Raw genomic sequence first — 27,846 nt, forward strand, 5'->3', positions numbered from 1 at the left:
TCATTACAAAAACTTCATACTAATCGCGTTGTCTATATAGAAATACATATCTTGGAAAAGATTAATAAGTCTTCTAAACAGACAACTGTAGTTGAACAAAATAAAAACGGCAAGAGTTTGAATGTAAAAATTAATGTTTGACAAGACAATCCCTCATTTATTTTATAGGGTTATCATCTCGTCACATCACATTCTTTTCACAATGTATAATGAATCATTAAAGCAAATCGAGAAGCCCCGATGAAATGGAATCCTACTTACATTACCAGTGTTATCTTTATAATCTATAGCCCTAGTGACTCCATTCTTTTAATTCTTTATATTATATATCATACATTCATGGTATATGTACAGTTACGAATTACTTCTCGAACAAGGCAAGAACTGTTTAAAAACATGCCATAAAGTGTGTAAACGTTTGCAACCATTTGCGAACTATACGAATGATTGCTAGTTTGTCTGCATGGGATATTAATTACAAGAATGTGGAAAAAAAAAATTAGAATGTGAAAAGATTGTATAAGAGATTAGAAGAAATAAATATATACGTATTGATACATTCATATTTTCGGCATGTTGGAAATAACCAATATGAATAACCATGGTAACTGAACATAGCTAAATATTTCATAAGAGAAACATGGAGCGCTGAACCATCTCGAATTTTCATGTTTTTTTTACATGGTTACTGAAAAAGTGGGGGCTGATTCCCCAGACTCCCGGTTCCGCAGCCCATGAGAAACATTTGTGAAGCGTTAAAACCTACGATATAGTTAGATAGTTGTTAATGCATTACGATCCTCCAACGTGAAATATGTTTTAATAGCTTCTCAGGAATAATCTTCAAATAATAATTTGATCATGACTGTTCGTGCACAAATGTATAATATGAATTGTGGAATCAGCCAATAATCACCCCCACCTTCTGTATTTGTATAAAATAGAAATTATATACAAGTGCCCAATAAAGCTTGATTGACATAATTGTAGGACATTTCATAGAAATAGTGATAGAGTCATGAGTTGACGTCTTGGTTATGAAAAACAACAACCTTTTTCTTATCTCGAAACGTAATACAAGAAAAACTATAGAAGAACCTTTTTATTTCAAAAATAAAAACTTTTCACGATTATGAAAATCCAACGTGAAAACGTTCAATGTAATTTCTTTCTTTTTAATATACTTCTTTGCGAATGTGACACCCAATTAAACAGAAAAACTGCTGCACAATTTCTTGATAATGACGTTCTTGTTCATTTATTTTTCTTTTGTTAGACGGCTGTAAAACAACTCAATTAATCACAGATTGGTCAGAAGTGGGATACCATAAAAAGCGATTTGCGTGCGCAGATTGTGTGCGCACGCGTGCAAGAAACACATTCTCGTATCTGTCCGACGAGAAAGCTTCGCCGCCGGGAGGACCCACTAGTCCGTGTATGGTTCGGGACAGCCCCCATTCTATTCACGTCTCGAGACAGATATACACGCCCACTGATAGCAGCTCATCTCATCTCACTTTAACAATCACCTGCTCTAGGCGACCAACTCTCTCTCTCATGTCTCTCGCAAACTCTCTCTATATCGGAGAAACGGATCCTGAAAGTGGCTCGTTGCCTCCAACTCTTGATTTTTAATCTCGTGGCGTGCTCATGACGATGATTTAATAGATGAAGACATGGATTAATAATAAAATCCTGCCTTTTGCCGAGGGCTTGTCATTTCAGCAAATCGACGAGGACTTGGAAGGACTGTGGGAAATTTGGCAACCTCGGCCCCAAGCTTCGACATTTCACCGTAGTTACTGTTTGTTCTTCAGTTCCAGAAAATAAAATGTTTCAAAGGAAACACTGATTTATTTTCTTGCACCTTTGAAAGGAAATACGTTTTTGTAAAGAGTTGGTCTTTAACATTTTTCAATGGAGGTCATTGGAAGTAAAATGAAGTGAGGTCTTCGCCTTTTTTATTACGGAGAAATGGAAAGCTGCTGAAAATCTGTTTGAATGGACCTTTTCAATTTTTCCAATTAACACATTATTTTTTATATAAGGGACCTGCTTTTCATCTCTGTACTCATCGATATCGCAAAGTCGACCCAAGGCGCTTGGGATAAACTGATTGAGTTGGAGAACTGAAAATTATCCTGCATATATTTTGTAAATTGTGATGTTTCCGCATTGTCCACCAGAACTAATGGCGTTTACCCCAGTCCACTCCACGAAATTCACCCCTCTTCCACACTTCTCGCCCCTCGGCCCTGCCTTCCCTCCTCTGGTAGCCGTCGGTACATGGCATCCCCACACCTACCGGCCTCCCACCAAGCGAGTAACGCCGTACTTCATTTCCGATATATTGGGCATCCCACCCGACCCTTCAGCCGTGGCGGCCGCCGCAGCTTCGGCAGTGGATAGACATCACGCCCACTACCATTACCATCACTCGCAGTCGGGAGCCCTGGGTCGATCGTCGGGCTGCCCCTGGGATGCGACTACGCTGGCTCAGGCAGCCGAGTTTCACGCTCACTGTCGTGGACTCCGTGCCTCTTTCAAACACGCCGTCGAGAAGTCGGGTTACGAGAAGACGAAACACGACCCAGCATCTTGTGACACTCATTTCTTGCTTAGCCATAAACATTCTAAACTGGGCCTAGACGATAAGACAATTGACCTGATAAACGGCGACGCAGGTGGTAAGTGCCAACCATTATTACCCCTTTTTTTCTCACCGCCTTTAAGCAAGTTTCAATGATGCATTAATTACCGTTGATTGCATTGCTAAAGCACGCAAACGGGCAGGTTTATGGCATCTACTAACACATTACCGCATCAACTTTAACTAATTTATTCTCGGCTACTCATTTAGCTTTATCGAAACCATTTTAAGGTTTATAGTCGCTTGTCACCGATTTACGATCAGTGTAAAGTGATTAGTGAGTGAGTTGCGAGCTCGGGAGTAATTTTCTGGCCATTAAAGGCAAATTATAAGTATAGTAATGGCTCACTTAATACGTCTGCAATCAAAGTCGGTTGATGTTAGTGTGTACATTGACGTCTTTATTGTCGAATTACACGTTAATTTAGACGATCTGCTACAAATACTCACTTTCGACATGTCGCTGTTTTTCAGCACCCATCACCATATTCTTTGTGAACTCTCATTACGCCTTCTAAGTATCTGAAACGGTCGCATTTAAGGTGTTTTCTTTGAACTTGGGTGTATTTGTTTTACACGCATCGGTGTCTTGTATCGCGAAGGAAAAGTAGAGTCAAGTGTTACAACTCTGACATGTACCGTCTTAGAAGGGCCCTTATTTGAATCTCTAGCGATGGGAGATGTGCAAATTGGAAGGTTTAGAATGTATGGAGCGATTTGAGCAACAATCGCCTTCCTCCTATTCAATTTGACGTTTTCAACAGCGTTTATCGGAGACGGGTCGAAGTACGGATGAGTGCTTCTAAACGATTCGATTTACAAAAAAGGGGAGAAAGTTTGATATAAGGCTATGTGATCAAATGACAGAGAAGTAGAAAAGGGTGTATATAAACTATAAAAAAAAACAAAAAAGGTGACAAAGACATAGAAGAGGGAACAGAAAAGGATTTATTTGATTTCCCATTAACAAGCAGCAAAATATACAAAGTACAGTAAGAAGATACAGACATGATAACACACGAGATAATTTAAAATTGTTCACACTAGATATCCATTCTTACTTTGTTCTAGACCGACTGTTTTTTGTTAGTTTTTTTTTATTGACTTCTGTTATTCATCGTCATGGCACAACGATCCTTTTCTCCAAATACAGTACACATGATAACACACGAGATAATTTAAAATTGTTCACACTAGATATCCATTCTTACTTTGTTCTAGACCGACTGTTTTTTGTTAGTTTTTTTATTGACTTTTGTTATTCATCGTCATGGCACAACGATCATTTTCTCCAAATTCAATTATTTTGGATGAAATTTCAACAACTTAATAAATGCTACTGAAAAATATATTTTTGAAAAATCTACTGAAGATGTTAAATTAAAAAATAAAAATTATTATTGAAATTCTTAAATAATGATGTAAATAGCAGTCCAAGCTTGTGGGCTTAACAACATGTCCATTAATGGTATAAATGCGATAGGTATGACATAAACTTATTACTTTAATTTTACAAACTGATAATGGTTCAAATCGAAATAATATTACAGCTATAATTTAAGAGTTTACTTCACTTTTTCCCCTAGTTTATTTACAATCTATACTTGTGTTTTGATTTAAATAGAATCCCGTATATAATCTAAAAAATTACGAAATATTGATATACTTTATCATAGAACAGAGTTCAGGCAAGTGCGAGTTTTAAGTCCCATAATTTAAAAACATATGAAACAAAAAATAATTACACGCATGAGTGCTTTGTAATTGACTGATTAATTTTAATGGTCATGAGCCAAGTATTGCAATGCAATGTATTCCCAACATTTCATCTCGAGATGAAGATTGTAGTTTCTCACAAGTTGATCCATTTATGAACAAAATTCGTCAGGAACGATTAATATTAAAGAATGTTTTCTATTCAGTCAGAACTGAATTGCTACGACAACACTGGAATGTTGATTTATTTTGTAAATACAATAAAACAAACGTTTCCTCCCAAACGTTACAAATACATGGACCTCGGTCTTTGACTCGCAGCATATTTGTTTATTTTAAAGAATATAATAATGGGTCTAAATGATCACGACAAAGATACCTTATTTCAAACACGACCACACTTTGGTACTGATAATGCTCAAAGTATTTTAATTTACGTTCTATATCTATATTTATTTTTAGATACTGACATTCTCAACAATTTGGACTATATAAACAGATTCTGCATTTGAATAGTCTCCCTTGCATTTTACCTTTATATTCTTTGTCTGCAATCTGCATCTTCCTATACCATTCCTCTTTGTATTATCTCTTCCTATATGCATTTACCATTGTATGAATTCATTGTATTTTGTGTTTTTCCTATCTTACCAAATGTTATATTACTCTATTCTTTGTGATTTATGAAAAGAAACAAACTTAACTGAACTGAAAGAGCAGTGCTACAATCTAAAAATGTTGGGCAACATACTGTCCACACAACAATTGGTTAAAAAAAATTATCCAACTCTGGGTAGTTTTCAACCATTACTTTGTAGTTTTCACCCAAAGCACACATTATTGGTTTAAAACTATCCAGAATTGGATAAAGTTTAACAAACTCGTGTGTGTACAGTATGTTGCCCAACATTTTTAAGATTGTTACGGAAATGCCTTACCCAAGGGGCCGTGGACCGGAATCGAATCCCGGCCTGCCATGTATCTAATGAGTCAGTCAGGTGTCTCAGACCGGTCGACCACGGCGCCACCTAAGATATACCCTAAAAGTACTTTCAGATGAGATCAAATCCGACTATAACGTCGTGTGTACGATGCATTTGAAGGTCACAACGCACTCCCACAGCCTTGTCAAGGGGCGTTTAAATTTGCATGTAAGCGGCTTTGCTCGGTCTATTGGCTTTTATCATGAGAGAGTGGAATCAATACAGTTAAACGCTTGGTTAATGCAGTAATAATTGGACGGCTGCAGACGTCTCTATTGATTAGACGGCATTTTAAACAAAATGTGTTTCTGCCATGTTTCCGATAGATGGACGACCCATTATGGGCTTTAGGGAATGAGAAAAGTGGGATTAAAGAAGAGGGTGTTGGGTTTGGGGGTAAACGGTGGCAGGGACTATAGAGAGAGAGAGAGAGAGAGAGAGCACGGGTGCGTATGTGGTGGTGGTGGTGGTGGGGGGGGGGGGGCATTCCTTTCTATGGATTTGTTTGATGAAAATCGGTGTGATATTCCGAGATGTGAAATTCGGTCTCCAGTAGGGTCTGTGGAGAAGGAAAAAAGGGAGGGGTAAATACATGGATGAAATATTATAGGTTGCAACTGTTGAAGAAATATGAAATGTGGAGAATATGGGAAGAATGCAATACTGATTAAAAATAAAATGGAAATTTAATCTATTTTGGTGATTGTTTAATGATGTTTTAAGAGAGATTGTTATGAATAGTAGATAATCATCATGAATTCGCATATAGAAGCTAGCTATTTGCTTTAACTTTTCAACGATTCGTTATTTGAATCTTAGTCCATTTGTTTTCCTCTTTAATTGTTTACTTCGTTCTCTTAAAAATTGGCAACAATTTAATTTGTGCGTGTTTGTGGATGGTAAATATTTTTTTTAATAGTTATGGAAAATAATTCTAAATTTATATATTCTCACATTTAACAAAAATGAAATGATTGAATAAAAATTGAAGTTGAATTAATTCCCATGCTCCATTAGATTAACATAATATATGACTTAAAGCCTGCATGTCTAGAGCTTCGGTGAATATTCAGTGATGTGCAATTTATTTGAGTGTCATCTAATTTTTAAACCATACGGACGTATTGTGACGGTTTATTGTTTTTAAAACTGTCAAATGGTCGATACTTGTATATTTTAATATTTTGATTTTATATTTAGGATATTTAGCGCTCCACATGGGTATACGTTTGATTCTATCATAAAGAAATAAATGACCGTTTAACTACTTCTCTCACAAACTGACTGTTTTATCGGACAGCTTAAAACGAACCTATACCATGAAATGATTCTTATAAATACTTTGTACCGAAAGAGAAAGAAAATACGCAGTTATTTCTATTTTCATGATTTAAGTCGGGCTATATAGAGATAGGCTTTCAAGTATAATGCATAGGGTAACAATAAAACAGACAGTAACAGAATGGCTATAAATATTTAAGGTGAACAAAAAGAGAATAATGAAGAGTATAGGAGCAAAGATAGAATGTAAAAAAAATGATAAAGAAATCCTCATGGTCTAATAACTCGAGACTTTCAGTCAGAGCTTTTTCACATTGCGATGCACTCGACCCAGGTGTAGTTAATGAGTACTTGGAAGGGAATATTCATTGGTTGAAAGCTTTTGTATTGGAAATGTTGGGATGGCAGCGGGCCAAAATCAGGGTAATATTGAAAATAAGTGACTCGAGCATTGCGCAGGGTGGATATAATATCTTGCTTTATGGTGTCTTTGATTATCATTATAAATTAAAGTATAAGTTTATTGAAGTATTGTATTCAGAATAATTCTACCAGCAGTACTGAAAAAGCACCAAGTAATCCAGTGAACATTATAGTACAAAAGATTGTTTAATTATTTTACTCAAAGAATGAAAATTATAAATCGTATATGGAAAGCACATTATTATGAAAGAAGTTACAAACGACAGCTATACAAATTATCATATAGATTGAACGACCCCGAATCTCTGAAATCTGTGATATGTTGATACAGGAAGTAATTGTGAAACGCAATATGTTATTAATGGAACACATCGATTAAATGCCCCGTTATTATGCGATGAAGGTTCATTGTCAAAGGCAAATCACTTCACATTCAAAAGTATTACTTTAGATCCGAGTTTCCGAGGTTTTTGGAGACGAACACAGTCTGTGAGTGAAACAGAATCATTTATTGACAAATACAAATTACTGTCGAACTTTAGTCAGTGATGGCTCAATGATGAGTTTGCATTGCTGCATACATAATTCAATGGTAATCGTAAATTATTATCTTATACCCTAACTTTTTCTCATTCAATCTTGGGAGAAAAGATTTACTTTTAAAATGTGATATTCTTTACCCAAGGTTCTTTCATATATTTAAACCTATTTTAGTCCCAATTACCGATTGATGAAAAGTCGATAGTTGAAATCCATTGCAAATACTATCATTTACAGTTATAGTATTTGCAATTGATTTCAACTATCGAATTATTAATGATCTTAATAAACAATCACATAATATAGTGTTTTGAAACGTTAGTCTAATAGAATGCGTTTCATGAATTCACTATTGTTATTAATTTCATTATTATTATTATTATTGTTATTATCATCATCATCAGTATCATCGTCGTCATTATTATCATTATTGATGTTGAATATAGACATGTACATGTGTATGAAACGCCTGGAAGTATTTTTTTAGGGAAATTGGACTATACTTGTTCGAACAGCAAGAAGACAAAGTATCATTGGCATTGAAATGTATTTTTCGTTACAAAATGCTCGCTGCATGGCGATACCATTTTCTTTATTTGATACTAGAAAATGTAAGATTATGAATGAAATATTGTCCAAATTTATTACATTTATTTCATTCTGAATGGTGATAATATAATCCCAACCCTTTATTCGTGTTCTTTTCATGCTTGTATCGAAATGAAATTAATGACTCAACTTCATCATTCATCATAGACGATAGTAAATCAATTCAACGTGTGTCACTGATGGGGGGGGGGGGGGCGGCATACCCCTCACATAGCAATAACATGGTACTTCTAACCATGTCGATAATTACTTAACGATGTCTGGCTGTCACATCGCACTTCTCATCCTAATCAACAACTTATCAGCGATGTGTCATTTTTACTGGGAGATACCATCGCGACGTCACAAGAGGTACCCATTAGTCCCAACAAATCTAATGACGGAATTTTCTGTGTCTTTTGCGTCTTTCTGCCATTAACCTATTTTTTTGTAAACAAAATGGCATCCTTCTTGAAAATCTGTCCTGCAATGGATACTTAGTGAAACTAATGATCTTGTAAATATCGAATGATATATGATTTGGGGCTCCAATGATCATGAAAGAAATTACTTTCACATAAAATTATGTTTCTCCCAAGTGAATTTAGGTTCTACTACGTATGTGTTAGACAATCGCAAACAGCGATTTTGACAGTAAATTGAAAATTACCAATGGCCTTTCTTTCATTCAAATTACTTCGTCATCGTTAGAAAGTTTACAATGTGGTACCAAATAAAACTTGTATTCAAGCAGATATAATTATCATGATGGTTACTAGCTGATCACTTGTGACAAAGGGCTATTTAACATATTTTATATGGTACCATTTATTTCCGACCAGGATATTATATATATATATATATATGTTTCATTTATGATAAACAAGTATATAATCTCAGAATCTATTTCAAAACTTGATTTTTGCTCTGACACAAATTGAATGAAGGATGCTAGTAGGGTTCCTTGATGAAAAAAAATCACAAATTAGACCGTTTGACAGATTAAAAATAGAGCAAAGAATGCTAAAAATGAAGCACACAAAGTGAGTTAAAAGCAGCTCTAGGCCATATCAGATAGAGACCTTAATTTGTATTGGTCAACTAATGCACAGACAGCGTGAATTGGCTTCTAAGTAGTTTACTTTCGACTGCGACAGTCACTTCGGCGATACAAACTCCAGATCGACCAAAACCAAATACGTTATTACCAATGATATGCTATCGATTTATTGGGGCTCGGTTTCGCTGGTGTAAATGTGACATAAATCATGAAAAGCTTCATGAGTTAACTAAGTATAACAGGTAATGGGATTGTATCGTGGCGCTGGTGAGATCACTGCGTGAAATGTTCCACGAAGGTCATGATATGTGCCCATCTAATATTCATAACATATCCCTTAACGAATTTTAGATCAATTATGATTTCATAATAAATACTCGACACCCCAACTTTGTTGTTGTTTCATCATGACTTTATTCAAGTTCAAAGACACTGATATACAATATATACATAAAGAGACCAGGTCCATCGTTTCCATTCCAAACAATAACTCTAGCTAAATGGGAAGGGATTTAGCATCTATTTAATTCTTTCTCATGTATTTCAAAATATTTCAACATTTGCTACATGAGAATTAATATCAATAACTTACATTCTCATAGTTAGATTTCACAAGAAATGTTAATGTTCCAACTTAAAAAAAAGGTATATAATTTTTACATTTGTTTTAAGATCATATTTTTTTCCTTACAACAATAAAAGAATGGAGACAACAGGAAGAAATCTTATAAATTGATGACCATTGTAGAGCCTTATCTATACAAGCTAAGTACTGTAAGGTAGAGTGAATTTCAATTTAATTTGGGCTAAAATTATTGCGGGGAGTAAATGAAATAAGTAGCTTGTCACTCTCATTTTTTAAGGAAACAACACAACGATTATGATTGATGCCATCTCTCTTTTTTAAACTGCTTTAATAGTAAGCCCGGAATGGAGAAGGGGGGGGGGGGCATCTTATTGTATGGGTACCATCTGAAGACCAGTGTACGTCATTATGTAACAATTAGAGGCAATTAGTGAGGAAATAGCGGAAGCCCGTGAAGGAAGTGTTAGTGAATGATCCTAACACGCCGGGAGCAGCAAAATTTAGTTAGTGCTTTAACCCCCTTAAGTACCTTAATGAACTCATCTTTTAAATGGCGTTTTTGTCTGTTTTGGGTTACCTGTTTTGTGCTCATGTTCTTCTCCTCAAGGGTCCGGTTGAGTTTCATGCAGTGCACACGGGAATAAGTATATTGGACCACATCCATGTATACATCAAGAACAATGATGATAATGATGACAATGTATGGCCAAAATCAAAGCTGCAGTTTTATAATAAATTGTAACCCCTTAAATTAGTATTTTCAATTAGTTCAGTCGTGTAACTTATGGAGTTCAAAAGCTACACTGCAGAGTGCTCAAGGCGCAGAGAGAGATAACACGAATATAACAAGGTTTTTTGGGGGGCGAAATTAAACAAAAAGAAACACTTTAGTTAAAATATCCATGATTTCTTGTCACGTGCTTAGTTTTCTTTAATATAAATCAACTGCTTATTTAAGGAATAATCCTTTGATAACTTCTCTGATGTAGGTATCGATATGGATGTAATTGCATTCTGTACTAAGTTCCTCCTATTATTTGAATGGTTCAACTTGTTAAAATTATGAAAAGAGCATTATGGTAAGAGCACTATTTTATATATGCTTGACTGTTGAAAGAAAATGGGTGACCATAACGGATTTGGTTTTGGCTCATAAATCCAATTCACCTTCACTTAGATGAACAATTGTTGTTTCTTCATTGAATTACAAAAGGTATAACAAGTTTATCTCCACAAAAAGCATTTCCCTTATTCACGGTGAATGTAACCAAAACTGACATAAATGTACATGTATTTTGGTAAAAATATCATTTTGCCATATATCAGGACATTCAAGAGGTAATTTTATCAAATAATATTTTTTACAAAAATGCTTGTATTTTTTTCAATAAACACACATGGAGACACAAATCATAAAATTTGAATTGGTCCAGTTGTCACCATATTATTGCTTCTGTCGTCACAAAGCTATGTAAAAAAACACAATATGTCTTCAATTTGGTGACAAAGCTCACCAAATGACAAGGATAAAAAAGAACAAATATTCTTAGAGGGAGATAAGTCTACTTCTCATTTTAGATCAGTGATATGATTATTAAATAATCATGAACAATCGTTTCTTTTATTGAAACGGAAGATGAGATTCACCAACAAATCTGAACCCCGTTTTAAACAATATTAATTGATGTAAGTTCTTGGAAAAATTGTGCTACTCGAAGAATGTGAGATCGATACATCATTATTGCATGCAAAATGTTACAGTTACAACTTCCCCAATTCCTGTTTTACGTATTTCATTTATTATTTTCGATGACGTTGTTGCCCATCTTACAGCAACAAAATCTGCTTGATGGCGTGTGGTAAGTGGAAGAAAACTGCAGTTAATCCAACAATTCATTCGGAAGCCATAAAGCAATAAACCCGAAAATAATCCCTCAAATGGCTCCCCAAAAGGAACATTAACATGATTAAGAAGCATTTGGTATGGACGAAATACGAGTCTGAAGCGGAACGGGGTGTCTAACATTAGAAATGTTGAATTTCTTAATTACTTCTTCTACCCCCTAAGACAAACACACTGATTCACTCACATCAACACACACACATACACACAGAAATGGCATCTGGATGGTCAATTGTGCAGCCCCACTTGATTTAGATCAGAAAAAAAGCTGCTCGCCTAACTGGCCAAGATGTGATGGACATGCCATTATAGTCTTTGGAGAGGATGTGATGAGTTCTTATCGATAGATAGGATGACCAGTGTGTTTAAGTGACCATTAGTAGACTCGAACTCTCCTGACCTGTTTCGGCTGCCATTTCCCCTGTCTATCATTCTATAAAACAAACCCATCACCTTTTCGTAATTGTTCAACACAACCGTTACAGGTTTACTTAAACAACGTCATCACAATGTTTCGATGTTTGTCTTTATTTATCTTCGGTCTCCTGGTTTGTGTAACTCACATGGCATATATACTCTCTTGATTAATACTGGGGGGTTCCTTTTAAAGAATCAATAAAATTGTTAACCATTTCCCGATAAAATATGTAAAATATCGCACGAAATAAATATCAAGGTTGCTTTTTTTCTTCAAATGATAACTTTCCGATTCTTACTAGAATGTCGTCTCTCAACGCAGGACAGGACAGCAGTCGTTAAGTAGCTTCGGATTGTGTTTGATTGTGTACCTATCACTTGAGTGTACCCTGGTTGGAAGCGTTAATGAAGCAGTTAAAGCTGACATGTTAAGCAGTGAATGGAGAGAAGACATGGGAGTGGAAAGGGGGGTTAGGAGAGAGGGTGGGGCGGGTGTAGACAGAGAGATGGGGGAGGGGGGAGTTGTCATGGTTGTGGTGACTTATGAGATATCCAGCTACAAAGATGAAGACATCGAGACATTGATAAAGAAATTAATGTAGATGAGGGGTGCGAGGTGTGAAAATGAGAGAGGGGAAGATGGAGAGAGAGAGAGAGAGAGAGAGCGAAAGAGAGGGGAGGGGATGGGTGCTACTTGACAGGCAGAGGGAGAAACGAAAAAGAAGTCGAGATGGATGCAGGAGCGACGAGGGAAATCTTCGACGCAATTAATAGAGGAAGTCAGGAAGCTATGCGTGTTTCTACTTCAGTTTGTTATTCGGCTGACACATTACCGATGTCTTTAACAATTCTAATGAGTCTATTAGCCTAGGTCCATCTCCTGCAATCATTACTCCTGTACGCCCTTACTCGACATGCTTGAGATCTTCGAATATAGTCGCACCAATGAAACTATTCAAATGTCTCCTTGTGTAGTTTAGGTGCCATTAAACACATTTTATTTTCTAAACATGGTCCATGAACCATTACAATTTGGCTTGGATGTTACGAACATCATGGCTCCGTTGCGCCGAGGTTTTTAATCAATCGCTAAATGGAAATGATGTAATCAAAATCAGCTAAGTGTTGCATGCACATAATTTTATGTTAAATACACTGACCTGGAACTGAGCAGAATTATTATCTGTTTATAGGCCTCTTTGCAACACATCTCAAACGGCTGTGTTGCAGGGCCCATTGTTTTAAGCAAAAGATCCAAATTATAACCTACATGTATAGGAGATAAGATTTATTGAACAGTTTTTGACGAAACTGACACTATTTCAAAGAGAAATGCGGCCATTTTAACATGAAATCACCATTTTCTTGTTATTTTGTCTTGTTTAACTGCAGATATTAAAACTTGAAAGTCTCATTTTTATAGCCATCTGCAAATACTTTACAATGACCATATTTAAAAAAAATGTGATTACTTCATTTGATAATTTGTTTACTGGAGGTAAAAACCTCAATCAGTGGTAATAAAGAAAGGAAAAATGATAATCAACTTCGTTACCATTTCATATTGTATCACTCTGTATCACGAATAACATCCCTTCCCTTTCTTTTAAATCATTTTCCTTAAACTATTAGAAAAAATAAGGTTGAAAATGCAATCCAGTTAAAAATAATCCCCTTTAACTGTTAAATTTTAAGCTTGTGCTGAATACCATTAATCTATTACGACAGTTTAGTAAAGAGCGGGCTCTTTTCAGGTATAGGAAAAGGGGTCTTTATGTTCCCTTAAGCTACTCGATAAAAAATAGGTACTGAGAGATGTCACAATAAACGGATCAATACTTAAGTGGGACATCAGGGAGATAAACGTTCACATGTGATGACATATAAACACATTCAACGATTTAGATTGAAAAGAAAAATTGTAAAGGGTGTTCGGTAAAAGGGAGAACGAGTTATAGAAAGATACAGATGCGCAGTCGCTTTTATTTTCAATAAAGAACGAAAGTGGTTAATGTTGAATAGCTTCGGGTGCTTCAATGGGCTATTGTGTGCTCAATCGCTCAGGGGTAACACTTTCAACAATGACGAGCTTTTGCGATCAAGGCGTTTTAAACACGCGAGGGAAACTGCCGAAAAGCGAGGGTTTAAGGAAGCCCTCCGTCTATTGTGCCACCGTCCCGCCGGATAAAAAAGAGGACCAGACAATCGGCTGATTATTGCCTCTATTAATGGATGCCGCTTACAACCGATCGATCAAATCAGGCGATATTAGAGAAATGTTGTAGAGAATGATTCAGGGAGAGGGCTTATGTCCCCCCTCTTAACCACTTATTCCCACTCGAGTGTTTAAAATTGTATGAAAATCAAACATACCCCGCGGACGATGCCAGTCCAATACTAGCGTTGTCACCTCTGTTTACTTTGAAGAATCTTTGCAAAGTCTTTATCCTAGAACATCCTCTTAAAGACAGGGACATTCAGGATATCTTTGGAGTAATGTTAGGGGTGGGGCGTTTCTACCTGCTATAATGATGCAAATATTGTCTGTTTGAAGAGCTATTAGCAAGGTACTTTGTTTTTCGATCCATGTCCCTCTCATTTACTCTCTCCCCATGGAGTCAGCTTGTTTCGAAATCGAAGAGCTTTGAACGATCTGATAATTATCTGCGATCGATTGTTTGGAGTACCGGCGGGCTGTCGAGGCCCCTCATTTTACATTCATGCCACATGAACTAATGACGTCATGACGCACTTAAATTGTCAGCGAAGTGCGGAAAGTTGCAAGAGTGAAAAGTGGGAGGGGCGTCGAATACTCTTGCCTTTTCTTCTATTTATGTATTAATTAACTCTAAAATATTCGAATATTCTCTGACTAAAGTATAACCCTACACACTCACGAATTTTCGTCTGTATTAGTCTACTGCGTTATACTCCTCTATTTTGTCCCGATGGTTATTCATTTTAAATAGGGATCATCATAAACTCTTTTCTACAGCAATATGAAAATTTTTAACATAATCATCGCTACCTCTGAGTCATTCTGAGATGGCCATGAAATATTACTTCTCCATATTTCAGGTCTCTCTCATTTTCCTCACCCCCATTTCTGTACATTAACCATCATTACTCATCCTCCTTTGACATGCTTTGTATAAAGACATCCACAAGCGCGTATGCCTTATACACCGACGGATTCTTTTAAGCTCCATTAAGAGTCCATTCTTTCTTGAATAATGTCTGATATACAACTTTGCACGCCCCGTACATGCTAGAAACCGAAAAGAGCAATATTAATTTTAAAATGCCTGTAAATGGTTTTAAGTTGTAATTATACTTTTAATGTAATTCGTCAAATACGCAGAAAATGTGAGTTAAACGTACTTAATGAAATATGGCAGTACCCACGCATCCATTACAAACTACAACTTCGCGTCCAATTTCTCGTGAAGTAGACGTCAGTGTTAAAAACACATGTCAACCTTGTGTTTTCTCTGTTGACTCTTATCAGTATGACTCTTGATCGATCGCACTTGATATAATTCATGCACCAAGCGAGATGACTGTTTACGCGAGCCACAAAAAAAGAGACAAATTTAAACGCCATGTATCATTAACGAGCTTGTGGGATGACACCGTGATCACAGGCGTGTGCCACTTGCCTCCTATATCTACGCTATCAATGGCGGACTGGCGGCGGCGCCCCGAAGTAATATGGCGCCTTCGGGCACGCTTCGCATTCGACCGTTACCGAATCGTACATTCGGGAAACCAAGCCGCCAGGATTTTACAAACACACTAGTACATGCACCAAAGATATTATTACGTACCAAAACTTTTGTTTTGTAAAGATTACGTGATCGCGTCTGCATACGTCTCTCCCACCCCCCTTCACTCTCTCTCAATCAAGCCACATGACTTGTCATCCATTCTCTCTCTATCCAATGTATTTATCTACAGTAAAAGCGCTGCTTATTATTTTTTGTTGTATACAACGCAGTTTACTAAATGAACCTTACAGTATAGTTGTTAAACAGTTTAAGCAATAGTCAAAATATCTTAAACAACAAATCTTATTTTTTATAATATATTAAGCATGTTTGTTTAAATTGTTAAACACTACTTTAAGGATTATAATAAGCAACGTACTTATCTATTTCGATATTCATTCCAAAACAAGTGATTCTAATATGGCCCTTGAATTTTTAAAAATGATATTAGAATTCAGTTAGTTTTCACTCCACATATCTTTTTCAAAGAGATAACCATGATACTATAATTATATACATGCATCGGGGAAGCGGCTAGGTAATCAATACATTTGAATTGGTTTTCAAACTAAGTTTAGAATACACAATAGCCAACATTTTATGAAAAGTGCGAGATAAAATTTAAAAATTTAATAGAGTTCTAACTGTCTCGTCTTCTTTTCTCGCTGAGAAAAGATAACCTACATGAGATTAATTTATAATTCAATACAAATTGTTACAGAAATGATATATCTAATACCACATTTCTTCTATTGCATTCTTTAATATACAGGAAATGACAGCGACATATCGGACTGCAAATCAGACACCAGCTCGATCTCGAAACGAAAACTGCCCGGGGACGACGATGACGACGACGATTCCTCACCAAACGATCCTTCTAATAAGGAAAAGAAGAAGAAAGCGAGGACGACTTTCAGCGGGCGGCAAATCTTTGAGCTAGAGAAGCAGTTTGAAGTGAAGAAGTATCTATCAGCAAGTGAGAGGGCCGAGTTAGCATCCCTGCTGAACGTTACCGATACACAGGTATTGATAACTAATTTTATAACTTAACTTTTGATAACTAAGTTCAAGGGCGGCAGGTATTACCGCCCCTAAGATAAAGGCTTTTTAGAAGGAGTGTGCTTGGTCCTGCTATTATATAAAACTATTGTATTCTTGCCCCCTCCCTCGTGAAACACTCTGTCACTGTCTTTGGGAAACTGGCTTATATCTTTCTTTTTTGTCAAAGTTAAATAAAACCACTTATGACAAAATGTTAAGCATGAAAATTGAGAGAAGTGGTCTTTTGATTTATCCTCCCTACTGTATACAAAAACGAGTTACACACATGGCCATACGCAGCGGGGGAATGGGGGCAGGGGGCAGTTGCCCCCTGACATTTTGAAAATTTACATTCTTTACTGAAAATTGCCCCAAATATCACCAAGTATGCATGAAATCCTTCAATTTCACTTTACAAAATGGAAAAGCGTCCCAAGCTTCTCTCCCTTGCTTTCGAGTATTTAAAAAAAAGTTCACGCATCCTGCCCTCCCAGCAAAAAAAATCTGCGCACGGCCATGGTTACACAGTGTACACTCACACCGTTGTTTCTACGAGAAAATAGTCAAATTTAACATCATGACTGTCTAAAACTGCAGCATTTCCACGAAATGGTAATGTGTTCACGTTGTGAACTTTCTGGTCATGATAAAGCATTACATACATATTCAATGATATTTATATATGACACGGTATCATGAGCAGCTCCAAAACGATATCACAAATGAAATCTAAAGTTTTATAGTGTATTCTTGAAGTCCAGCGTGGACCCTCTGTCATTGTCTGTGCAGAAATAATGTTGCTATGCGGAGTTCTTGAATTGATTTGATTGGTGTGACTTCACGTTAACATTATACTGATACAACATACCTGTTTGGCTTTCAAATCAACTGCGAAAATTGCAATAACTTCTTGTTTCTAAAAAAAAAATATCACATATTAAATGTAATGTAAAATGAGAGACAGAGAGAAGAAGAATGTTTTATCTCCAAATATACGATGTCATTGACATTTAACCTGATCCGGGTGTACTTCTTCAAATTCATCCCATCTAATAGACTCCCATTGAATGTGATTGTAAAGGAAAAACGAAACATCCTTTAGACATGGCTATAATAAAAATAGGTTAGGACCATTTTCTCCTTAGGATGAAATTTAATGAAAGTAATCATACCACTTCTCTGTTGCCATTTTACGGAGCGGAAACCACTTCCATTATGAGATTGTGGATGTTCCATTTTTTCCCGATAGCATGCACGTGTACAATAAGTTCGCTATAGATTGAATTTCACGGTAACGTGAGTTTGGCGCATGGCGAGATGTTCACTGAGATACGAGATTCAAAATCGTTTGTATTGTAATAATTATTGCCTTTATTGCATGGAGTGGTGAAAAATGACATATTTAAAACTTCGAACTCAAATGTGACAACGCCTAAAAGACACTGTTCAGGAACTCTCACGTCTCAGATAATCATGAAAATGGGAATACTATACCTATATGTAAATACGTGATTATTTTATACTTATATTTTTGATTGTATTGTCTGAATGATAGTAAAATGATGGTAAATCATTTCATAAAAATTTGACTGCGTTCACAAGTTATCCTTGCCGAGACTAGCATTTTCAGTTCATGAAAATTTTGTTGACCAAGATCAGATCGGCCATAAGACCTTAACAGCTTTTACTGAATATGTCTTGCTCTGTTTTAATAGATAATGAAAATAAAATAATTAAAATTAATTAAAATGGAAGAGTGGTCCTATATTTTATTGGTGAAAATAAGTTTATAGCACCCATGTTAGTGTTAAAGGTTATCAGATTATACCATACGGATGCAATCATGGTAATGAATATTAAAGTCTTTGAAAGACAGGTTATAGCCGCCATTATGATACGCTATACATTTTGTTCACAATAAAACGATGAGCGTGCTAACCTTCTCGTTTTCAGTCGCGCTTGTTGAGTCGTGGCGGTCCGTTGAGTTTGCGCTATAAATCAGAGATGCAGCGCGTGTTTAAATCGTGACATATTCAGAGCGAGAAACCACGCGCTCGAACTGAGAGATATCTACGGTAGATAACTCGTTACCGTTACGTTAACCTTGGATGATTGAGACTGATGATTTTCATTAAGACTAAAAAGTCCTAGAAAATGACTAATACCATGGTCACATTTGTTCTACGGCGGCCGTACGGCGAGTCGAAAACAGCCGTTTTAACATTTTTTCCAACTACTTATAGGTGGTTTGAATCAAAATTAATAAAACGGCTGTTTTCGTTTCGCCGTACGGCCGCCGTAGAGCAAATGTGACCAAGGTATTAATGGGCGAGGGGGATGGTGGAAGATGAAACACCTTAGCGGGTGCTCCCTATAGCTGTCAATAGAGGTTTGATTTTTTGAATCTGTATTTAATGTATCTAATTTGCCGTTTAAATGATTTAACTGGATTCCGCGAAGTTGACAAATTAAAAGTAATACGAATAAAAAATTAAATCGGCTCCCAACTCTTAACACTGTCCGAAGAGAAATGTTAAAAGAAGAAAAACCCAAACCAACTTTTTAGTTTCATATTCATAGTCAAGAATGGTTTTCAGTATCGTCACGATATTTCTTGTTGTGGTTTAAATTTTTTTTATTACTCGGCATTTCATACCGAATATCGATTCATGGTGATCGAATAGTCCGAAAGTACAATGTATCCCGGTCCCAGCGTGGGCAGGAGAATTAGACTGAGATAAGATGTAATTTGACATGTTTCAGGAGCCTTGTTGGAAGAAACCATGTTCCTTGAAAGGAAAGACAGTCTGAAACAAAACGGATTCAAAAGATATCGGACGTATCAATGATCAGAGATGAGAGATCGAAATTAATTTTGAGATGCGACACATGCGGACGCACCAAATTCGGTTCTCCTCGGGAGGAAACGTAAAGACAGTTTTAAGCAGGCAATTATGCGTAGGGTAGCCTCAAGTACGTGGCATTTCCTGTCATTTGTACGGATTATATCATTGGATCGTGACTTAGCAATGCATTGATGAAAGATCGCAGGAACCTCGCGCCATTGCCGACATTCACCGCCATTTTTTGCTTCTTCTCACAAGAAGTATATATTCTTTCTAAGTATAGGAGGAGGAGAAAGGGGAAAGAGATACGTTCTAGAGAGAAGTTGGGTGCACTTTTATCGCTCAATTTGAAGCCAATGATGTCTTAATCTCCTGAGCGATGTTCTGTTTTGAATGGTGATTAAAAGGCCCTTGTATCACTCAAATGTAAATATCATTAATGGTGGATTATGAAGAGCGGAAATGGAACAGATATAGCTCTATGTTAGTGCGGTTGTGGGGTACGATTCTAAATGGAAATGATCGCGATGCCTGACTGGTTAAAAAGCCTAGATTAGCAAGGGGATTACAAGTGATTTTCTTAACACGCTCTCAGGGAAGAGGAAAAAAATATCCTCAGTCATTTTACCGTTCCCATGGTGTAATTACTCTTGTCTCGCCCCATCATGCCAATAATTTGTCGTCGCGCGCGTTCCCGCGAGCCAGTTTTGTGGAATGCTGAAGCTATTAGGCACACGCCACCGTTTGGCGACCAATTTGTCTTTGCTCATACTTTGATTGCGCTAAACGCTGTAATGGGCGCTCCAGGAAGCCTATTAGTTGTGTTCAGGAAATGTAGCAACTCGTCCGGCTCTTTGTTAAGCGAGGTTCGAAAGCCCGTCGGAGTTGAGGCAGGAAGAGCAACATTTTACAACAACCCCATGGCTTCCCGCGTTTTCACTCCCTCAGAAGTCACTTGTCATCCTCTGCGCCGCAAAAGAGACGCCCTGTCCTTATTCTGAGGGATGGGCCTTATAAACCTCAAGCGTACGCGCACGTGTCTTTAGGATCGGAAACTCTAATTTGCATTTTACTTATCGTCTTCGCGTGTTAACAAGATAATGGACTGCACGATTTTTTTCGCCCGTTTCTGTTTTACCATATCATGTAATCCATATCTTTCTGTCTCTGTCTCTTTTCATTTTCTGACACTGCCCTTAGGTGAAAATATGGTTTCAAAATCGTCGGACGAAGTGGAAGAAAACAGAGGGTATATCGAACGCCGAGGCCGCCGAGCACAAGATTGGTGGACCAAAACATATCGATACGATCAGACAAAAACAGATCGACGCTAACAAAGGAAAACTTTGCGACGAGGCTGGCCTAGTCAAGATCGAAAAACCAGACGAGAAGGTAAACGAATCTCTTATCCAGCTTCCAGTCAATGACGTCGGGGTTGAAAGATCGGTAAGCGGGCCCACTATCAGTACAACGGCTAATTCTGTCATCATTCCCGAAACACGGTTTGAAGTCAATGACCACGACAGAGACACTAAGATCCTTGAACCTGTTGTGAAAGAGAGTGTTTGCATAGAGCTTTGCCGGGCTCCTCTAGAAAGATGTCACTTTGAAGTAGGACGGCCATCTCCACCAGATATTAAAGAAGAAGTACACGAAGAATTCTCAGAGGGCATCCTCAAACCAGAGAACATTTGCCATCCTTTGGACAGACCTATAGAAACTGATAATTGTCATTCAGAAACATGAATTGTTTCCACCTAGGGGAAAATAGTCCTCTCATTCTAATGTGTATATTTTGATTTTAAACTTACACTGGATGTATATTTACTGCAGTATGGTATCATTGTATGGAATAATGCATCTCTTTGTCTAAAATACTGTTCGAGGAAAGAAAGAACCTACAGCTGTAGAAGTTCTTGTCTTGATTTGTTTACTTTAGCTTGTGAGCGATTTCTTTATAAAAAGATTATCATGTACACAGTTTTGGTACTCTATATAGTGTAGTAATTATTAGAGAAGTGGTTAATTTTGATAAAGTCGTCGGGACTCCATAAATTTTGTGTTCAAATCGTCTATACATTCTATATCTTGCCTCATCTTTGTTTAGAGTCCCAAGCAAACAAGAACAAAATCATATATTATCACAATCAAATAAATTATGTAGGAGAAACGTTTCAGATTATTTACATTCGTAATTTTATGCTTCTCACGACAGCTCACCATCGGTCGGTTATGTCAATTTTTTTCTGAAACAATTTACTCACGGAGGGCAAAATGTTGTTTATTGTACAAGTTATGGTAGTAATTTTCCGTTATGCTGCACTACCTGACTGACTACGAAAGACTTTTATACTAATTCAATGAAAAACAAAAAAAAAATCTGATATGGAAAAACATACCAACGGGGCAAGGGGGGGGGGGGGGGGGGGTCACGAAGATGTTCGATCCCATGGAGATAGATGATAACTTTCTTGCTATCAACTTGTTTTATTAAATCTTTGGGATTAATTTTCCGACTCGACAAACAGGAATGTTACCACTAATCTTGAATCATCAACCCAACGCCTTGTCTAAGTCTAGTTGTGCATGTATTGTTACACGAGATGCTATAGAGAATATACCTAATATTCCAGATAATATATCGGTAACTAACACCACGACCTGCTTTGAGTACAAATCCTGAAGCAGAATACTGAATAGCAGAACTTGTAAGAATTAAAGAATTATAACTGCTGCATGACTCTAGATGACATGAAATAAACTTTCCAAGTATTTTCATCTTCACAGTATCATTACCTAACCTGCTAAATAAACATCTTTGGTCATTAAAATGGTATCCATAAGTCATAACAGTTGCAATGAAATTAACTTAATGGTGTTTTCAGTATCACTTCCTTTTATAAAACATGAAAAACTTTCATTTCATTGTAGCAAATTAGAATACTCATTCCATGTTTCTTCCAATGTTCATATTTTTGTTGTCTTCTCAAGTATCCAGTGGCTAGAAGAAATTGAGATAGAAAGTGTTTTCAAATAATTCGATTAATATTCCACATCGGTTTAAAAAGAAGAGTAGCAGTGATAACACGCCCTTGAAACCGAAGAATAGTTGTGAATAACAATAACGTCTGCTAAACTGACGTGAAATATCTGAATTCAATTTATGACTCTTTTTAGTTCATTTTATTTATGGTGATTTCTGCTGATTGCATGCATTTCTCCTCATCCAAACTCTGAGTATAAATGGGTTTCTTACAAAGCAAAGCTTTCAGACACGTGTTGTCAAATCCAATCCATCAAATCAATTAATAATTATTTACTTAATCTCGTCCAGCCCTTTACATTATCTTTCCCGCCTTTGAATCGTCTGCACATCTATTCAGACCTTAAATCCTCCCAACGTGTTAAAATCATTCGATTGTTACAGCAGAGATCGAGGTACTGTGTATATATATATTTTTTTTACATTAGCTTTGCCGAGCAAACATGGACGTCTGAAAAGTCTATTTGTCGTCAGTATATTTCTTCATTGACACAGTTTAAGAGAGTATAATGAAAGGCGTTACATGAGGAGATAATTACTCTTAAATTAATTCAACAGAATCTGGTATCATTGGTGAGTATAGACGCTTAAAGAGGCATTTAAGTGGCAGTTTTCATTGGTTACATTTTATGTTTACTCGACATTTTTAAATGGCGACACAAGACCAGCAAATGCTGTCCAAAATAGTAAGCTTGGACTGGTGTGACAAACTGGTCCAAATGTCCTTGTTGATATCGATCTCTTGACCCCCCCCCCAAAAAAAAAAGTAAGAAGTAGCAGTTAGATCGTAATGAATATTTCTAGGAAGTTCATTACAAAAATCACTTCAAAATTCTACTTAAGGGGACTTTTTTATCAATCGTACAAATGAAATGCTATACATACTCGATAAAATTATTGTGACGATCAATATGGAGAACAAAATTATGTAGGCAATAATAATTATATGAATTAATTGATAATATTTTTTCCAATACCCTGGTTTTCGAGGTCCGTGTAATTGATTTTAAGTAAAGGGCTGACAAAATGTAACCCTTATCATGTTTATCTGCTACTGTTAATGACAGAAGGATTTCAGTTTTTCAAAATCAGTATTGTACTGATGACGTAATAAATGTCATTTTGCTTAATTGATTGCAAAATACTGAAGTTGTTTTCGATCTTAATGCAAACTCCTTGTATAAATGAAATGAATTACCATTAAAGAAAAAGGTTATTTGTAAAGATTATGATAAATTTATAAATATATATAGTCCACTTTAAGTGGATCACTTATGTCAATAATGAAAAAAAGTGTGATATGTTTAACCATGGACAGTATTCCGAGTACATCTGAGAGAAAGAGAGAGAGAGATAGAGAGAGAGAGGGGGGGGTACAACAATGAAAGAACGGAGGAATGCTAAGTGGAATATCAATTTGTGAGACAGAAATCGACAAAGCAAGAGCACGAGGGGAGGAGAAAGGTCATGATAAAATAGAAAAATAGACAAACATGTACACACAAACTTGGGGAATGTGCTATTTTATTCATGTGTTTTGGAGTATGTGAGTGTGTGTGTGTGTGTGTGAAAGAGACGGAGAGAATGTGTGAGAGAGGGTGACAATATTAAGCAAGAGAACTGTAGAATGCGCAAAACACTGAATAGACAACTAACGTGTAAAGGGAAAAGGGCAGAAAGCGAAAAAGTAAGAATATGAGAGACAGAGAAAGGGAAGATGGGAGAGAGAGATTGAATGAAACACGGCGAATGTGATTGGAGTAAATAAAGATGAGAGAGAGAGGGGGTGGGGGGGGGGGGGATTGGCGGGGAAAGTAAGGAACAGGGAGAGGACAAAATAAGAGTGAATTTTTGTGCACTATGGTTACTATTAAAAAAAATAGACAATCATTGCATTCTGATATCTTGTCTCTTACTTTGAAGTGGTTTGAGAACAAACAACTTAAAGAAATAAAAAGTCAAAATCTAGATTCGAATTCTTAAAAAAATAGTTTATACATACTTGAATTTTATAACTATTTTGTTTTATTAGATTTTAGATCGAATCCTTCCACGCACTTTGTGTTTTATATGTTAGTAATCTTTCATTTATAGCGTGATAAATTCAAACCTTGAAAAAAAACTAATTTATTATTCTTTGATTTATCTATTATCATAGCTTTACAAACAAATCAAAATTTTTACATCAATGATTATACTGCCTCCAAGATAATTTTTGTTCGTGAGAATGACGACCTGCCCCTTCCTATTTATTTTTATTTATTCCTAAAACAAAAACCAAAAATCTGAAATACGGTTTACTCCAGATTGATTCAAAATGTTAACTAAAAGTTGTGTTTCAATCACAGATGCCATGCAGATCTCAGCGGTTTTATGTATCAGGACATTTCCCGCTCGTATTTTAACAAGTATCTTTTACTTAAAAGCATGCTGAAAAGGCATATTAAACAAAATAAACAGACGAATATAATCAGGGTTTAATGTTTTCCATAATTTAGCACAGACTCGGATCGTAGCTTAAGTTAAACCATACTTCGGAATATGGGACAAATTAGAGAGATTTTAAATGGCAAAAACAAAATTTGGATTTAATAAAAGACAAGGAAAGAAGAATTTATTCCACAAATTTGATGCAATTTCCATAATGAATTTCTTTGACAGTCATGATTAACTCTCAACACTAACTCATTTCCTAACGGTATGCAGAGCCAACCTATCGTTTTATTTTAAACACCACAATATTTAATGAAAAACAGTCGTGTTTGTAATTTTTATACACAATCACCTCCTATGTATTTCAAGGCAGAAAACTAAAGAAGTAAAGAAATTGAGACCGTTTGAGAATTGTATCGTGTCGCTAATTACGCCGTGGAGTTGGAGTTGGTTCTATAACGAGATGGGAGAAATGTCGTTATCAATTTACGCCGCATATCTTCACTGTCAATTTGTGATTCTGATGTATTTCAAGAGTCATCGATTATATTCATCCATCTCCAGATGCATGTCTCTATTTAATCCATTATTCTCCCCTCTCTTACGGTGAAGAAACTATGTTTTTATTCAGGCAGGATGAAAATGATGGCATTTAGAGTGAAACAATTTCTGAATAATATGTTTTTTATTGGCCTGCTGCTGTGTCGCAAGATGAACTTGGAGGGACTGGTAGTTTTATTTGATTTCTCGCCATTTTCTTGCTCGCAGACGAGATTTCAGCGCAGAGCCCCTCAACCCCCAAAACTTGACTTTTTGAATTCCAAACGCGCGCGACCCATCAAGGAGTAAGAGATGTTTCGAGACCGGAATAAATTAGACTCAAGAGTCAGTGCTGGCGGTGATATGCTAGCTTTTCTACGTCCGCATCAAATTCTAAAGACGACTTAATAGCCGTCAGCTAGTGCTTTAGAAACAAGTCCTTTGCTCTAACGGATAGTTGGACATATAACAAGCGTTTAATAAGGACAAGAGTCTCCTACAAGAGAGCACTTTCGATCTTCCCTTTTTTTTTGGCTGCTTTGAATCGAAGATCAAGAAAAGTAAAACGAGGTGGATAGCTTCCGGCCTGATTTCTTTGATGTTTAAGTCGACTTGGACACCAGAAGCCAATAGTTATGACAGGCCATTGAATAAAAAAAATTGGAATTGATATATTTAGATAATGGAATGATCGTTAGACAGGAGAGTCCCAGGGGTGCCTTAGAGCAAGCATGAGTGATTGCATAGACCTCTCCGCATCTTCGATCGAATAAGTGGAGGAGGGGCCTCTTCTCTTTCTCTCTGATTCTTGTTTCTCTCTCCTCCATTATGCCTTGAAACCGTGATGCCGCTTAAGCAACCTTAAAAAAGAGGGGAAAATAGCTGAGAAGAGAAGCCCTGGAACATGCCCCATCGACAATAGCAGCTTTGGATTTACGATAGATCCTGGAGGGAAGAAACGGAGAGAGGGAAGAAGGATAAGACGGGGAGACATTGTCAGAACAGGGGGTTAAAGAAATAAGAGAGAGAAACTGTTCAGGTCCATTAAGTGAATGCCCGACAAACGTTTTTTAGTGAGGCATTGTGAGGGAGAGCAAAGCATTTATTCAAGCCCGCGTCGTAAATGGGTTCTATCGGATTGGAATTTGATCCGTGGCGGAACAGCGGTAAACGATGGCAACGCCACTCAGACAGCACTCGTGAGCGGGAAAGCGAGGGGCAGAAAAACTGTGACATGACAGCATGAAGAAGATACCTGAATATCCAAAGAGGGAGGCAGGGGGTGGGGGGGGGGGCTTACACGGGTCTTGTAGTTTGATCATCAATGATGAGCCTTAATGGAGGCGGCAACGGCAGAGGCGATGGCGCGGGGGAGGGGGGGGGTAATGCTTAATGAATTCAAGTGAAAACAGTGACTTGGTGCCCTAATAAGACCCCTGAATAATAGTGAAAGAATACAGTAAGCTGGTTGTATAAATCTGATCAAGGAATTCTGAGGGTTCTGATGAGTGTATGACAAGTGGTTAATATACTAGTATATGTAAATTGAATATGTGTTTCGCTCCTCAAAAAATCATAATGATAATTTTTAAAATAGTCAAACTGGAAAAAGTAATAATCATCTGTAAAGATTAACGAACAAAATTTGGATGCTTTCAGACTTGAAAGTTTCATTTATCTATTTCCACTGTTCCAAAGATTTAAATGTGAGATTAATTTATGACTTATTTAACTCAACTCAACTTAACGAAAACATACTCAACGTATGGCAAGAAAATTATAGATACTGCATGTTTTATCGATACGTTAATACCCTAGACGCATAAATACATTATCGATCCATCGATGTATTTAACAATTTCAAATGAATGAAATTTGATTAGTTTAATATTTGACGAATTCCGTCAAAACTAGGGTAACAAGTCACAGAAAACACCAAGTCGGATATGAAATGCAGAGTTCCTTGTAATTAAACTGAGGTATTTAAAGGGGGATCCATCACCAGTAATTATCTATATAAAAATAT

The 27,846-nt window shown here is 36.6% G+C and overlaps 1 protein-coding gene across 1 annotated transcript; it reads left to right on the forward strand.

Moving 5' to 3' along the window:
* Positions 1–2,191: 2,191 nt before the first annotated feature.
* On the forward strand, positions 2,192–24,122 carry LOC129273240 (homeobox protein HMX3-like). The gene is made up of 3 exons (XM_054910265.2): positions 2,192–2,687; positions 16,687–16,940; positions 21,005–24,122. The coding sequence occupies exons 1-3, from the start codon at positions 2,192–2,194 to the stop codon at positions 21,548–21,550; spliced, it is 1,296 nt and encodes a 431-aa protein (XP_054766240.2). The 3' UTR covers positions 21,551–24,122.
* Positions 24,123–27,846: the final 3,724 nt, after the last annotated feature.

Source organism: Lytechinus pictus, chromosome 12 (assembly GCF_037042905.1).
Source record: "Lytechinus pictus isolate F3 Inbred chromosome 12, Lp3.0, whole genome shotgun sequence".
Taxonomy (NCBI): Eukaryota; Metazoa; Echinodermata; class Echinoidea; order Temnopleuroida; family Toxopneustidae; genus Lytechinus; species Lytechinus pictus.